We start from the raw sequence: 15,205 nt of genomic DNA, 5'->3' as shown, positions 1-15,205 counted from the left end.
ACCCCTCACAAAGGAACCATGTGCTAATTAGCTCCCTGGTACTCATATGCTTATAGCCAATTAACTTCAAAGGGACTATTTCTGGTAGAAAACACTGCATCTGGCCCATTGAGGATCAGGTTCTAAAAAAATAACACTTCTCTTAATACAACTTTTTTGTCTTAATTTGGGTACGTCTGGGATCCCTGAAAGGTTTGCAGTGAGTTGCCACTGGGTGACATAACTTTGTTATTTGGGACCTGATTTTTAGAAGTGCTGAGAACTCACAGGTGGCACAAAAAAATCAATACATTCAGGGGTGGGGAGAAAGGAATAAATATTTTTAAGGTTTTCTTCCTACTTTCTGTGACCAGCAGCAGGAGCTGAGTGGAGGAGCTGGAAGGCATTTGCCCACAGCCCTCATCAGGGGTGGTTCCAGGGGTTGCATGTCTACCTCCTTTGATTCCTGCTCCACACAAAGTTTAAAACCAACTGCCAGGCAGCAGCAACAGCATTTCTAGTCAGGCAGAGCTAAGGGAGTCACTTGATTTCATAGAATCATAGAAAATGAGGGTTGGAAGGGACCTCAGGAAGTTATCTAGTCCAACCCTTTGCTCAAAGCAGGACCATCCCCAACTAGATGATCCCAGCCAAGGTTTGTCTACCTGGGTCTTAAAAACTTCCAAGGATGGGAATTCCACCACCTCTCTGGGTAACCTCTTCTGGTGTTTAACTACCCCCATAGAGAAAAAGTTCATCCTAATACCTAACCTAAACCTTGCTGCAACTTGAGACCATTGTTCTTTGTTCTACATCTGCCACCATTGAAACAATGCGCATTGTAATCTACTTGATCCCTTCTAAACTCTTCATTTCACAAGTGCTAATAGCCCTCTCTTCTGTTTATCAGTCTTGATGTTCCCCCAATCAAACTATCCCTTATTCTGCAATTCTGCTGTCTGTTTGCTGCTCCAGGGAATGGAGCTCCTATTTCACACCCCCTGCTGATGCTTTTTCACTCATTCTAATTTGTTTTTGCTTGCATCTGAAACTGAATAATATAGCCCTTGGACCCTGGTATACCAGGAAAGCTTCTATCTCATTTTAACTGGAGAGGAGCAGGTGTTGTTTTCCTCTGCGATGATGCACCTCACCATCTGCACCTCCTTGTAAAAATTCCAGATCTGCTCTGTAACTCTCTTCACAAATGCCATTTGTGACAACAGATAGGTGTTAAAGGATGGAAATGAGAATATTTCATATTAGTTTAGGAAAGTGTTATGCAAAGCAATGTAAACTGTTTTCTTTGTAATCTCTGGTTGCAGGGAGTTGGGGTGGGGGAGGGAGGAGAAGATTTTGATTTTAATTTAAAGAAAAAAGACTTCCTGAGAGTGACTTGGGTTTTACATATGCTACATCAATTAGCTGCCTCAAAAATCATTGCAAAGAAGAATTTTTTCAACTATTTAAGCTCATTGAATGAAAGATATCAGATTTACCCAAAGAGCCTTGTACATTTTGCACGGTTTTTGGTTGTAGTTGTGTTGGTGTAAGGATATAGGGAGGCAAGGTTCTTTGGGCAGATGTGATATCTTTTATTGGACCAGCTGAGTAGCTGGAAAAACATTCTTTGCAAGCTTTGATTGCACCCAAAAGCTTGCAAAGAATTTTTTTACCAACTACTCAGTTGATATAATAAAAGATATCACATTTACCCAAAGAATCTTTGCCTATATCCTTAAACCAACACAGCTCCAACCAAAACCCTTGTACATTTTGAAATGCAAAACTCTAAAACTCTTGGTTCAGAGGTGATACCTTTTATTGGACCAACTAAGAAATTGGAAAAAAATTGCCCTTCTTTGCAAGCTTTCAGGCCCTTGTGCCCTTCCTCAGGCTTAGGGAAAATTAAAGATGGTACAATCTGCCTAAGGGGACTTGTGCCATCTTTAATTTTCCTTAAGCCCAAGGAAGGGCACATGGGCCTGAAAGCTTGCAAAGAAAGATAATTTTTTTTGTGATTTCATAGTTGGTCTAACAGTGCTGCCAACTCTTATGATTTTTGGCATTCTTAAAGGCTACGCTTCAGGAATATGAAAAAAGTAGCTCTTTCTTTTGCCTATATCTTTCATATATCCACATAAATATAAAAAGAGTTAACTTTTTCACATTCCTGAAGTGTAGCTTTTAAGAACAATGCTAAAACTCATGAGAGTTGGTACCGGTCTAATACAAGGTATCATCTCTGAGCCAAGAGTTTGAGAGTTTTGCATTTCTTTTGGTCTCAGACCAACACAGCTACCAAATACATCCCTTGTACATTTTGTCAGGTACCCAGGTCGTAGCCGTATTGGAGGAAGAGGAAAAAGCAGTCAGGACTGGTGGTAGATGGGATATCTTTTATTAGATTTTTTTTTTTTTTTTTTTTTTTTTTTTTGGCAAAAATGTAGTTAAAAAATCTTTCGCTGCAAGCTTTCGGGCACAAACACCCTTCATCAGGCATGGGAGAAGAGACTAAAAAGTTCTCCTGCGTCGAGATGGAAGTTTCCCTTGCATAGATTGAGCACTGTTTCTATTACTGAGCACACGTCCTGCAAGGGCTGAAATTCTAGTGTACGTGTGACCATTCCCATACACACATTGCACACGGACATGGACACGGACACAGCCCCCAGCCCTAGGGGCGCCCTCCCGTCTCTCCCCAGTAGCTGGAGAGGCTCCGGCCGCTGCGGCGCTGCCTGGCGCCCTGCAGGGGGCGCGCGCGAGCTGCCTGACGGCGGGTGCCGGGGGCGCTGCGCGGACGCGGGCGAAGCGCGGGCGCAGTGCGCAGCAGTCCCGCTATCGCCAGCCGGGCTGTGGCGGGCGGGCTAGAGGCGGCCCCTGCAGGGCTGCGGTGTGGCCCGCTCCGTGCAGACTGCCGACCTCTTCGTCCCGAGCCGTCGTCATCTCCCTGGAAGTGAGGTGAGGTGGGGCAAGGTGAGCTGAGCTGAGGTGAGCGCCGGGTGCGCGGCGGGGGCGATGGCAGCAGCCCGGCTGGGGGGCAGCTCCCGGGCTCGGGCCACTGCGGCTGTTGTTCCAGTCCCCACGCATCAGGCGGAGTTGGATCCCCCCGCCTCATCGCAGGCTGCTCATCACAATGAATGGGAAAGTAACAGGGGAGGCTTCTCTACTTCTCGCTTGCTGATTTTTAACGAGGCAGGTGAGGGGAGGTGGAGAGCTCCTTCCTCTGCCCGGGGCTGCGCTACAGTTGCCTCCAGGTGCTTTATTTGAGGGCACAACGCTGACTTGTTGCGCCCATTCAACCAGTGACAGCAGCGGCTTGGAGTAAAGGTCTGTCTGTTCTCAGCACAGTGACAGCCTGTGTCCACCCTCCCCCCTCCTTTCCCCCTCCCTTCCTTATTTGCAAGCTTGAGGGGTTGATGTTCAGGAGCTGGGGGCTGAAAACCTCCTTGTGAGAACAGAACCGGCTGCAATCCTGTCCTCTCCTGTCACTGCAGAAACGAGGCAGGGACCAGCAGCCTCAGTGCAGAAGGTGGGAAGAAAGATCAGTGTGTGAGTTAGTGTGTATGTATACACGATTATTTTTTAATAAAGTGGAGGTGGCAGGTTTGTGGTTGACTTAAATGAAACGTGGGCGTTTGTGTGTGTGTGCATGTGCGCGTGCGCACATGCTTTTTTCAGTAAAGTGAAGGTGGCAGTGTTGTGGTTGACTTAAATGAAACTTGTGATCTTGTGTGTGTACATGTTTTTTTTTTTAAAAAGTAGAGGTGGCAGTTTTGTAGTGGACAAGTGAAATGTGTGTGTTTGTGTGTGCATGTGTGCTTGTGTGCATGCTTTTTATAAAAATAAAGTGGAGGTGGCAGATTTGTGGTTGACTTCATTGAAATGTGTGCGCGTGCATGCACACTTTTTAAAAAATAAAGTGGAGGTGGCAGTTTTGTGATTGACAATAGTGAAACATACTTATTTGTGACGTGTGGTTCTGGGAAGGGAATCCATAGCGCACAGCTTTTGGTGACAGAGCAGCAGTCATACACCCACAGTGACATTTGAAGATGAAAATAAACCTGGGATTTGTTTTGGCTCCAGAGTACACGCAGTAGTATGTTAATCATTCTTTAGAGGAAGAGAGTTTGTTTCACACCAGCAGGCTGTCTTGTCTCTCTCTCCCCACTCTCATACAGAAACATAGGGGGTCAGATTCTGAGTTTGGTGGTGCTGGGGTAAACTGAGAGCGCTTCAAGTTAATGGAGTAACTCTGTCTATGCAGCAGAAGAGCAAGGAGTTGGAATCTGGCTTGTAATTTAATGGCAGTTTGTATGTAAATATAGAAGGTCTCCTATATGGGAGGAGACCCTTGAAACCTTCCAAAACAGTATTCTCTCAGTGTTTTGAACCAAAGAACCACTGTCAACCCTCATCGTTTCTTGGTGAGCAATGTGCAACCTTTATCATCAAATTTGTACTGGGAAGGAGATCCAATGCAAAGCATTTACTGTGGCTTACCAGACCATCAGCGGAACCACTGTTCTAAAACTCTCCAATTTACACTGTGATTACAGTCATGCAGAAATACATAAGTTCATCTCTTTAAATGACATGCTTAAGTGACTTTGGGCAGGCTTTCGAGTGGTGTTAACTGTCTCTAATTTGCAAGAAGTTTATTAGGGGCCTCAGCAATTATGTCTATTAAAATGCCCAAGCCAAGTGATTTTTATGAGATCATAGAGTAATATACTGACTTTAAAGCACTCTCTTCTGCCAGTTCACCATAAAAGTTGCAAGGGAGATTTTATCAGCAGCATCACATTCATGCCTTTCTTCTAACAGCTGAGCTGGAAGAAGAAAAACAAGTCTTGCTACAAATGACTTTACATGACTTGCTGTTGCGAGAGCATGCAACCGTGGCTATTAGGGTAGAAACTGGAAGGCAAATGTATGCATTTTTTGGAGTGAAATTCCTGTGTCTCAGCTGTTACGTGAAACATTCATCAAACATTTAGCTTTTCCAAGTGCTTTTCCAAGATGAATATAATTTGATGTTTACTCGTGCGCAAATGAATCAGAAGAATAAGTTCTCAAAGATATATGGATATCCTTCTCAACGTAAAGTGTATTTGACAAGTTTTCGAAAACATAATACTGCATACTGAAGAAAACCGATTAAAACTTTATTTTAGTTCATGAATTTATTTTGAAATGAATTATTGCTTTAAAGTGGAGGAGAATATTAACTCCTGTAATATTTGTGATTGTATACGATACATCTCCTTGTAGTAATATTATAATATTGCAATGTTTATGTAATGCAGTTTATATAGACAAAGTTATACCATGATGCAAGGAGAGATTTAGTTTGACACCATTAAATGATGGTAGTGTCATAATATCAATTGCGGACAGCGACAAAAGTAAGCTGGTTTTAACTATCCTGAAGATCATACAGATGGAGAAATTGAGGGACCTTGAACTGACTTGTCTGGGATCACACAACAGATGAGGAGGTAGTCAGAAAATCCCTACGTGGTCTTTAAAAATATATTATGAGAGACACGGGTGTCTCTTTCCTAACCCTCCGCTTTTCTGAATATTTATATATGAGCTGTGTCAGCTTTAAACAAAGAGGCTAGGGACAGACATTAAAAAAGCCTGAGTCTGAATTATTTCAGTCTTTGCAGGTTAGTTTAACCTGCAGAGAGTGAACTGTTTTGCAAGTGGATAGACGTTTGGCACATGCCTGCAGAGTCTCAAGCCAGAAGCCTGGGGGCACTAGAGCAGCCCTCCCTTCCCTTCCACAGGGAAGCTGAGATGAGGAGTGGAGGGCATGGCCTGGCCCCAGCAGCTCCCTGACAGCTGGGAGCAATCCAGGCACACAGGGCTGCCTGGCCCCAGAGGGGAATTCTTCCCCCTCCTCCTTCTCCCCCACCACAGCGGGGCCAGGAGGGGGGCTCTGTTCAGTGCGGGGGGCTTTTCTCCCTTCCCCCCTGCCCTGTGGTGGAGGGAGGGGGGGCTCTTCCCTCTGCTTCTCCCCCATTGCTGCAGGGTGGGGAGGGGGGTTCTATGGGATGCTGCCCAACCCCAGAGGGAGACTCTTCCCCCCACTCCTCCCCCTGCAGGGCAGGGGGAGGCTCTGTTCCATGCTGGGAAGAACTCTTCCTCCCTCCTCCCCCCCCCCCCTCCAGAGGGGCAGTGGGAGGGCGGAGTTCATCAGGACAGGGTGTGGGTGTTTGGGGTGTGAAGGAGGGTGGGAGTATAGGGACCCTCACACACTTCCCCCAGAGCGTACAGCCCCCGCTGCCTGGCAGCGGCAGGTGGGGAGGTCAGGGCGCAGGTGTGGCTCTGGCCAGCACTGCACAGTGGGGAGGGAGTGGAACCTGTCTTATCCCCATGGCCTGCTCCCTGAGGCAGAGCCTGCAGCTCCAGCCCTTGCAAAGGGGGAAGCCCTGCGCTGGAGCCAGCTGTTTCCCCCAGTCCCCACTGTGTAGGGCCCCACAGTCTGCTGGGAGTGGAGGGAGCCCTGCCCCTGTGCTTGCTTGCAAATCCAGCCTGGGGCTTCACCTCTGCGAGTGTGGAGTTGGAGGTGTGGCATGGAGCCACAATAGAGGCAGCCAGCTCCATGCTGGGAAGCTGTGTGCTGGGCTCTGTGGGGAAGCAGAGTGCGGGGCCCTGCACAGTGGAGACCAGGGTAAGCAGTTGGCTCCAGCCCAGGGCTTCCCCTGCTGAAAGGGCTGGAGCTGCAGGCTCAGGGAGCAGAGCCGTGGGGATAAGGCAGGTTCCACTCCCTCCCTCCAGGGGCTGCATGCCATGGGGGGAGTGTGTCAGGGTCCCTACACCCCTCCCCCACACCCACACCCTGCCCAGCTGAGCTCCGTGTTTCTACTGCCCCTCTAGGGGGAGGGGGAGAAGAGCATAGAGTTCTCCCCAGCATGGAACAGAGTCTCTCCCTGCCCCCTGCCCCCGCTCTGGGGCTGGGCAGCATTGCATGGAGCCCCTCCCCAACCCCATCCCTGCAGCAGCAGGGCGGGGACTGCAAGAGGAGGAAGAGTCCCTATCCAACTCCTCAGAGTCCCCCTCCCCACCCTGGGAGGAGAAGGAGGGGGAAGAGTCCCCCACCAGCATGAAACAGAGCCCCCCTCCCAACCCTGCAGGACAACCTAGGTAGCAAGGCCCCCTTAAAGTGAAGGGGACAGGGAGAAGGGTTAATTCCTCTCTCCCTCCCTTTCCTGCAGCCGGGGTCTGCCAGCTCCAGGGGCCACCACTGCAGCCCCCTCCCCTCTGCTCCCCAGCAGACAGGCTGACCCTGGCTGCAGTGGGGGAAGGAGGGAAGAATTAACCCCCTCCCTTCCCACTTTGTCTTAACAGGGCTGGTCCTTGTTCTGGCTAGAGAGCAGAGGGGTGGGCAGGGTCAGCCCTGTGGATGGAGCAGAGAGCCCCATCTAGCCCAGAGAGCATGCCGGGATGCTGGGGGTGTCTGGTTTATCTTAACCAGCAAGGGGTCTGGGACAGACATTGCATAAACCGGTTTGAGCCAAATCAGTTAAGTCTGATACTACATTCAACCAGGTTTATATCAAACTGGTTTTGGCCATTTTGAAACTGGTTTATATGCACTGAACGTCTGTTCTGTTACAGGTTTAAACCAGTTTCTGATCACTTAAACCAGTTTATGTGTAATGTCAGTTCCTAGCCAGAATGTCAGAGAACCGTCTGCATAGAGTTTGTTTAGCAGAACAGGTAACGTGCAAACCCTTAAAAATAGACTAACTTTCCAAACAAGTAATTGGGGCCTTTATGTAATTGAGGGTTTGATGGACAGGAGTTTAGCTATCTGCAAATACATTGATAAATACTTTTTCGACTTTCAAATACATTCTGCAAACAAAAATCTATCAGAGTTGGGTCCCAAGTAGTAATTTATATATAAACTATCCCAGCTGGCTACAAAAACTGGAATAATAAGGAACCTTATATAGTATTATGAGCTGAGCTCTGCATGTTATTGAACCAGTACCTTTTGTTCAATCAAGTTTCACAGTGGCAGTTCACAAGGGACAAAGTTAGACATTCTTATGTATCTGTATACAAATTGTGTCAAATGCTAAAGGTTTCACTAGAGTTCCTTCAGCATTGGAGGCTGTGTAGCACTTTGTATAATTTAGAAAAAGATCTCTTTTTAAATACTGAATACATGCCTGCTCAAAGGATTACACTTCTTTGGTATTCTCCTGTAGGTCCCGCATTGAGGTCATGATGACATGGTGAAGCTGAAAGTAGGACCCGGGAACCTTTCCTCTGCTTCAGTTTTAGTACTCTAGTGAATTTGCCACCGGTTCCATTTTTTCCACCATGGCTAAGAGTGCAGAAGTGAAACTGGCAATCTTTGGTCGAGCTGGAGTGGGGAAATCAGGTATGTTTGTTTTGCTTCTGTTTGCAAATGGTTGGCTTTTGGCTCAGTCCGCTCTCTTTCTGGCAGAACTTCAGAGTTGAGTTGGGTATAGAATTTGTGGCAAACAGATCAGGATCAGGCCATAGTCTGTTTTAGATATCCACAGAAACTCTTTTCATGCTCCAGGTTCTACAAAATAGAAGTACTGTTCAAAATGAGAGTGTCCTGATCACATTCCAGTTGAGGTCAGTGACAAGGCTTCTATTGATCTCTCATGAGAACAGAGATGGACTAGCATTGTTAATTTGTCTCTACATTGCTTACATCAGACTAAGGTGTATTGATTTTTTTTTTTTAATTATACAAAAGAGGGTCAGAGCTCATTTAAAATAATGGGTTGCTTCTGGGAGAGTTTGAGTGCTGTTGTTTCTGTTGATTGTAGTGGGGATTTCTGCAGTTCAGCAATTCACAGGCTCAGACCCTAATAAAGTATGTTGTAAATAACCTGAAACTAACATCCAAGTTGAATGATAGTGGAGCAGTTTTCACAGGATTCCAAAAAAAAAAAGCAGAAAGACCAGATCAGGTCAGAGTGACTTTTTGGGTGACCCAGCTTTACACTGTTCTGAGGCAGACAAGGCAATGACTGACTATATCCGTAAGAGTGCTATTTTGGCCTTAGCATGGTGAGGAGGGAACAGACAGTACCTGTTTTCTACAGAATATCCCTTCCATTGGCCTCCTTTGATGATGCCTTTGAATTAGTAATTTAGTAAGTTAGACCTTGTTTCTGTAGTCAAGTTACAGAATTTCCACTGACTTAATGCCATGTGAAGGACTCGGATCTTCAGGGAGATGCTGGATGAATTCACTTCTGAGCTCCACCAGCATGTGACCAACCTAGCAAGACAGGACAACACAATTAAAAGAGTTCTAAATATTCTTCTGTTTCACTGATCTTGTTCCAAGCTTTGTGTTCTTCACAGCATTCTGGATTTTGATGCAGGAAGCTCTTTATGATGTGGGCTTTGTATTTAGGGCAGTATGGTGATGTGTTTATGGAAACAACCATGGACTGGTAAGTTCCTATAGTAGAAACATGTTAGAATGTAAGAACCATCTGTTTCCAGACAATTTCTTCTTTGTAGAAACTAGGTGCATCTACAAGAGACATTTGCTGTGCAGTTGACAAATTAGCTGTGCAGTAAACATCTCGGCATCTACATGTGTGCCCCTATTAGGCTGGAGTAAACTAATTTACCCTCCAGTAGGATAGTACTTGTAAATACAAGCAGCACACATGTAGGTGCTGGAGGGGTGGGCTGGGCATGAAGATGCTTCAGTGTGGGGGCTGCCAGCTGGCTAGCCCCATGCTGAGGCTCCCTCATGCCCCAGCCAGCCCCACCGCAGCACGTTGAGCCAGGGGGAGCAGTTTTGGGTTGTCAAGCTGACTTCTAGGGCCCCCTGCCAGCTGAGGCTGCTCTGACCTGGCTTCATGTGCTGCACATGAATAAACTGAGGAGCTTATTGCTCTGGAGTTATTTGTTCCCAGTATTACATTCCAGTAGTGCACCTGGGAGCAATAAACTGTGGAGCAGTAAGCTCCACAGTTTATTCATGTACAGTAATAGCATGTGTAGATGCTCCCACAGAGTTATATAATACTAGAGACACAATCTACTGTAAGTAATTCTGTAGTGTTACATTAACTTGACAAATTGAGTGCTATCTTAACGTCTGTACTAATGAAGGGAACAGAAGGCAAGTATGTTCTGAGCCTAATTCATTGCATATGGCATGTTGTATATTACCTGTATTTGTCAATGTTTAGCTGAAATGCAGCAATGCAAATCTAGAAAGTAACGTCAGCTTACAACAACTGAGGATCTAACCCATGAGCTGATATTGTTTTTACTTCGCTAACTTCAACATCAGTTGCTAATAAAAGTCTGGTTATTCTGAAAATATTTTATCTGAGAAAAATGAGTGAAATAACTCATTTCCATCAGTCTCTGGGAGAAAGGCACAAATAGAAAAATGCATAGGATGTTAGGAATTGTATCACCGATGGAAAAGCAGCTCAAATTGAATCCTGTCTTTTTTTATTAAATAATTGGAGGAGTGCTTGAGTGACATGATTATTGATTTAAATTCTTACCTGTGTTTCTAGTGACTTGAGTGTTACCTGAAACTTTAAAAATTAACCTGCCTATACTTTCTGGTAAAGGTAGTTCTACTTATTTATAATATACTCTATTTTATTTTGGCAGACCCCTTTTGGTTTATGGGCAAATTCTGTTTGTGCTCATCACTGAGGATCATAATGTATTGGTTAGGGCAGAATGCTCTTGGAGACTGTATAAAGAGAACCTTTCTGTGAAAATAAAACAAAAAAGGAAATTCCCACAAAATATTTACATCTAATTTGAAGGTTTTTAATGAAAAAAATACAAAACCTAAGCATTCACTCAGAAGGAGTCTGAATTGCCCTAATGATCACCTAGTATGTGAGTACTATAGTTCTTACCTTTTGTCTTCTTTTTGGGTCATTAGCTATGCTAGGATTTTCTGGTAAATATATTCTATTGGGTCAGTACTAGATCTATGTTGGAAATAAATCTAACATTCCATGAATTTTTTTCTAGATTTTCAGTAATCTTTCTGTTTTTCATTGGGGCAAACCTTAGATCTTCAGAAGCTTTTATGGGAGAAATGTCTTTCTTGGAATAGCCAGTGACCTACTGATTAGGACAGTCACCCTGATACAGAGTAAGGAGCTGAACCTCAGTTCCCGATGTCCCAGGCAAGTGCCCTAACCACTAGGGCTAATGGCTTTTCTGGGATGAATTCCCCTTCTACCCTTCTCCCCATTGCCCACAAAAACCCATCCTGAATTTGAGAACTATTTTCTGTCAAAATGATCTGTATGAGCTTGTTAGAAGTGTTGTTTTCAACAAATCAGTATATTGCAATAAAATGTTTTTGTCGGACAATTCCCAACCAGCATAGCTTAACTGCTTTTAGCACTAGTGCTGTTATGGATTTTCTATCAGCAGGGTCAAGCACAAAATGGTTCTTAAGTAACTAACTGTTCTGTGTTTGATGGATGAGCAAAGTTTTAGGATGGAGAAGATGCTGCTATGAAATGGCTTTTTCCAAGAAAGAGATCTTTATTTCTGAGTGTCCCATCACGATGTGACCAGTTTTATGATATATTGCGTGGGACTGATTACTCTGACTAGACAGGACTCAAATTCACTAAGCCAGAGAGTTGGAAGGTAAGGTAAGTTCTAAAAGCCAGAACATGAGACAAGACATTGGATGGATTAGCTACATGAAGAAGGAAATGCATGGGGCAATAAATAAGGCCATTGCAAGTGCCAAGGAATCATGCCAAAATATTGTCACTGGCTTTCTGTCATCTTTGGCTCATCCTCTTTCCATGGGAGAGCCAGATGCTTGGTCCTAGCATGGTTTAAGCCTTCTTTTGGCTTCTCCAACTAAAAGCAGAACATTTGAAGTTACAGACACATATTGTAATGTCCTGGCAAGATTCCTCTTCTGATTCTCAAACAGAATGGCTAGAACCATGGCAACCATAAAACAAATGCTTTGTAGAAGAAACTCTGCTAGAAGAGGAGACTTTAGGAATTTCTGGAATTTGAAATCCTTGGAAATTTTACTACTTGTCTAGGGATAAGCTCAGGACCTAAGTGTTATCCGTTCTAAGTAGGTGTCTAGTAGTATGTGCTCTTGTCCTTTGGCATAGTCCTACCCCACCAATTCAAGGCTCTCATAAATTGGGATGAGCACAGAAAGCTGGGTTGATGTGTATAAACCAGGCCCGTGATGAGGCTCATAGAAACGCTAAGACCAGAGAAAAGTAAAATGGCCCTTGACTTTTACTCCCAGTTTTTTTTGAGGTCTCTAGGTTTGAGAGAGTCACCTTTATTAAGGTTTATGGCAAATGTTATTTATGTTGGGCATCTTTTACTGCACATCCTGACTTATTCTGAGATCAGGTACTTGAGCAGTGGAACTAGGTTCACCAGTCCTGCTCTGTCAACTATTGACACTTGGATATAGTGGGGAATTAAAATCCTGGTGTAACTGACACATCAGTATATATGTTGCTGCTTAGCTTGATGCATCACCTTCATTCCTATGGCAATGAAAGTTGGGGTTTCTTAGTGCAAGTGGCTTAAAAGCATGGTATTCACAGCCACTAAAGACACAGAGACTGAGTCAACACTGGCTGCATGTGTAGGGAGAAAGGTTGGAGAGAAATAAATGTATGAAAAGGCAAGGTGGGAAGAGGGTACTATGAAAAGCAGCAATAAAATGGTTGAGATGTCTTCTCCAGCTCATAATTTAGCTGGCCTATAAATTTGCCTAGGAGACTCTTTTTGGACTATAGAGGAATATTGTCTAGCTGCAGTATCGTGTCCAACAGTTTAGCTTAATGTCCAAGCACCTGTACAGCTTTCCTCTATATGAGCTGATCATAGGCCATCTGATTCCAGGATTTTGCCATGGCATATAGAAATTCTTGCGGACATTGACAACCAATCCAGTCCACTTATATCATGGATTGCACTAGATTAAGTTTAGTTATCAGTAGCTTAAGTACAGGTGGGAGAACAGGGCATTAGCCCCCAGACACCAACTTAAGAAGGGCTCCAGAATCACCCCCACCTGCACAGAGTATGCCTCGGCAGCAAAAACAACACCATGGTGCTTTTGGACATCACGCTGATTCTGTAAGAGCAATAGCTGGTGTGGGCAGCAGCAGCCCCAGCCAGGGACCATTTTTGAGCTCCCTGCATACATAAGAATCCTGCATGCCCTCTCATCTTCTCTTGGACCACAGAGTCCTCCAGTGCTCAGCGATAACCTTACCCCCAACCTCTCCCATTCTACAGGGCTTGCCTAGGATGCAGATCCTGCTTGTTATGCCTCTGTTAGCTATTGTTGCTTAGCAATATTTTGGGGCAGTACTTTTAATTTGTTCAAGATCTTGATCTGTAAAGTTGTTTCAATCATTTCTGGCTGAAGAGGGCCCCTCTTCACTGGAAGCGAGGAAAGAATTCTCTAGTCTGAGTTGCTCTAATGTTGGGTGCAAAAGCCCTGAACAAATCAGGATGCAAATTTCTAGCTGGTAATTGAATACTACTATTTTACACTAAGGAAAGGGCCTGAGAGAGGTAATTGGCAATAGTGGGTTCCTATAGCGAAAGCTTAAGGAACACCCAAGCTTGAGAGGGAAGCTTAGGTTCAACTTTGAGTTTTCTTGTGATTATTTAAGTTAATAGTAAAGGCAAATCCCAGGAAGAGCTCTAGTCTAGCAGACCTTGCAACATGGTTAACTCTGCCTTTAGGAGCATAAAGTTAAGTAAGCACATAAGTTTGAGGCATATTCAGTTTGTGCTGAAGAGTTTTGGAGCAGTACTGGAATTTTACTTGCATATTGTATGCTAGGCTCTTGCTCTCAAAGCAAAACTGTCTGAAAAATGAAACTGAGAACTGGGTTCTCTTCTGCAGATCCGGGCACCTGTTATAACTTTACTTGAACCAAAAGGGAGAAAATCAGCAAACCAGATTTGATTTTTTTCCTGCTTTGGGGAAGAAATTTTGCAAAGTGCTGGATGCTTTTTCCAAAGGAAGTACAATCTTAGAGAATTGGATTGTAGCAGAAAAATGTTGTACCAGCTATCTCTTACTTGTCCAGAAGGCAAAACAGATCTGAGACACTGTACAGCTTCATAAACCTTTTCTTTTTGGGCTAATATCTTCTGTGCAAATGTGTAGGATAAAATGTTTGTTCTGGGGCCAGTTGGAAATGTGTGGGTCACCAAATAAACAGAAGAATATCAACCAATTCTTCCTTCAACCAATTCCAGAAAGTTAAGCCTTCAAATCAGGGATGGATGCCTTTCTAGAACATTTGCTTTAATCAATCAGTAACTGGGCTCAATACAAGAATAACACATTGAAATTCTATACCCTGTGTTACAAAGGAGGTCATACTGCATGATATAATCACCTCTGCTTGCTTGAAAAATTGCTGAGTATATGAATGAAGTAACAACAGCCAGAAAGGGAAACCAAAAGATTCAGGAAGAAGAAGAAAAATATATGTTCAGATGAGATTTTAAACTTATAATTAACACATAGGTGAAATAGATGGAACATGGTATTAGGTCATTTGTGTTGTACACTTTTAGGATTTGATGAGAGAGAAAGTTTTACCAGAGGAGGCTGAATTTAATGGAAGAAGCTTCAGAGGAGGTGGCTCTTACCAGTGGCAAGAATGGGCAAAGCTGAGGGCAAAAGGTGATGCTAGAAATGATGGCAGGAGCAGGAAAGGGTGTAGAGAGAGGAGCTCCGGGTCAAGTCCATAGTTAACTGCAGAAACAAGAAGGGGAATTTCAAATAAAGTTTTAAAGCAGGTGACAAAAATAGTAGGCCTTCACTTCATGTCTCTTCCTCCCTTTCCCCCTGCCCCACCATAGCTCCTTCCACAGTTACAAAAAATATAATTTCAGTCTTAGAAATCACTAGTCTCATGTTACCTCCAACATTTTTTAGCTCGGAGTATATACTAGGAAATATCAATTTTTTTTGTAAGTAGCCATTACTCACTAAGCTATCAGCTGTGCTAGGGGCAAAAATAATTGCAAAAAAGCTTTAAAGTCAGATTTTATACCAGTTTCCAAATCCTGGAAAAATTACCATAGGGAGGGTACTCTGGAAGTACAGAAAAGTGGGTGGGAGGAGATTCTGGGCATTTTGTGATGGTAAGGTGTGTAAGTTGCTTTCATTACTTATCTAAAGAGACTC

General features: G+C 44.2%; 1 protein-coding gene across 5 annotated transcripts in view; it reads left to right on the top strand.

Moving 5' to 3' along the window:
* The first annotated feature begins 2,785 nt into the window (after nucleotides 1-2,785).
* Nucleotides 2,786-15,205, top strand: part of RERG (RAS like estrogen regulated growth inhibitor) — a 183,240-nt gene continuing 170,820 nt past the window's right edge. Inside the window, exons 1-2 of one of the 5 annotated variants that reach the window (XM_014609369.3) lie at nucleotides 2,786-2,940; nucleotides 8,211-8,386. In XM_014609369.3, coding sequence (XP_014464855.1) covers nucleotides 8,326-8,386 — 61 coding nt within the window. In that variant the 5' untranslated portion in view covers nucleotides 2,786-2,940; nucleotides 8,211-8,325. Of the gene's footprint in view, nucleotides 2,971-3,433; nucleotides 3,532-8,210; nucleotides 8,387-15,205 lie in introns of those variants that run through there. The other 4 variants (XM_006263108.4, XM_014609363.3, XM_019489694.2 and 1 more) reach the window with 4 other exon arrangements.

Source organism: Alligator mississippiensis, chromosome 4 (assembly GCF_030867095.1).
Source record: "Alligator mississippiensis isolate rAllMis1 chromosome 4, rAllMis1, whole genome shotgun sequence".
NCBI classification, from domain to species: Eukaryota; Metazoa; Chordata; order Crocodylia; family Alligatoridae; genus Alligator; species Alligator mississippiensis.
This window is presented reverse-complemented; position numbering and strand designations above follow the sequence as displayed.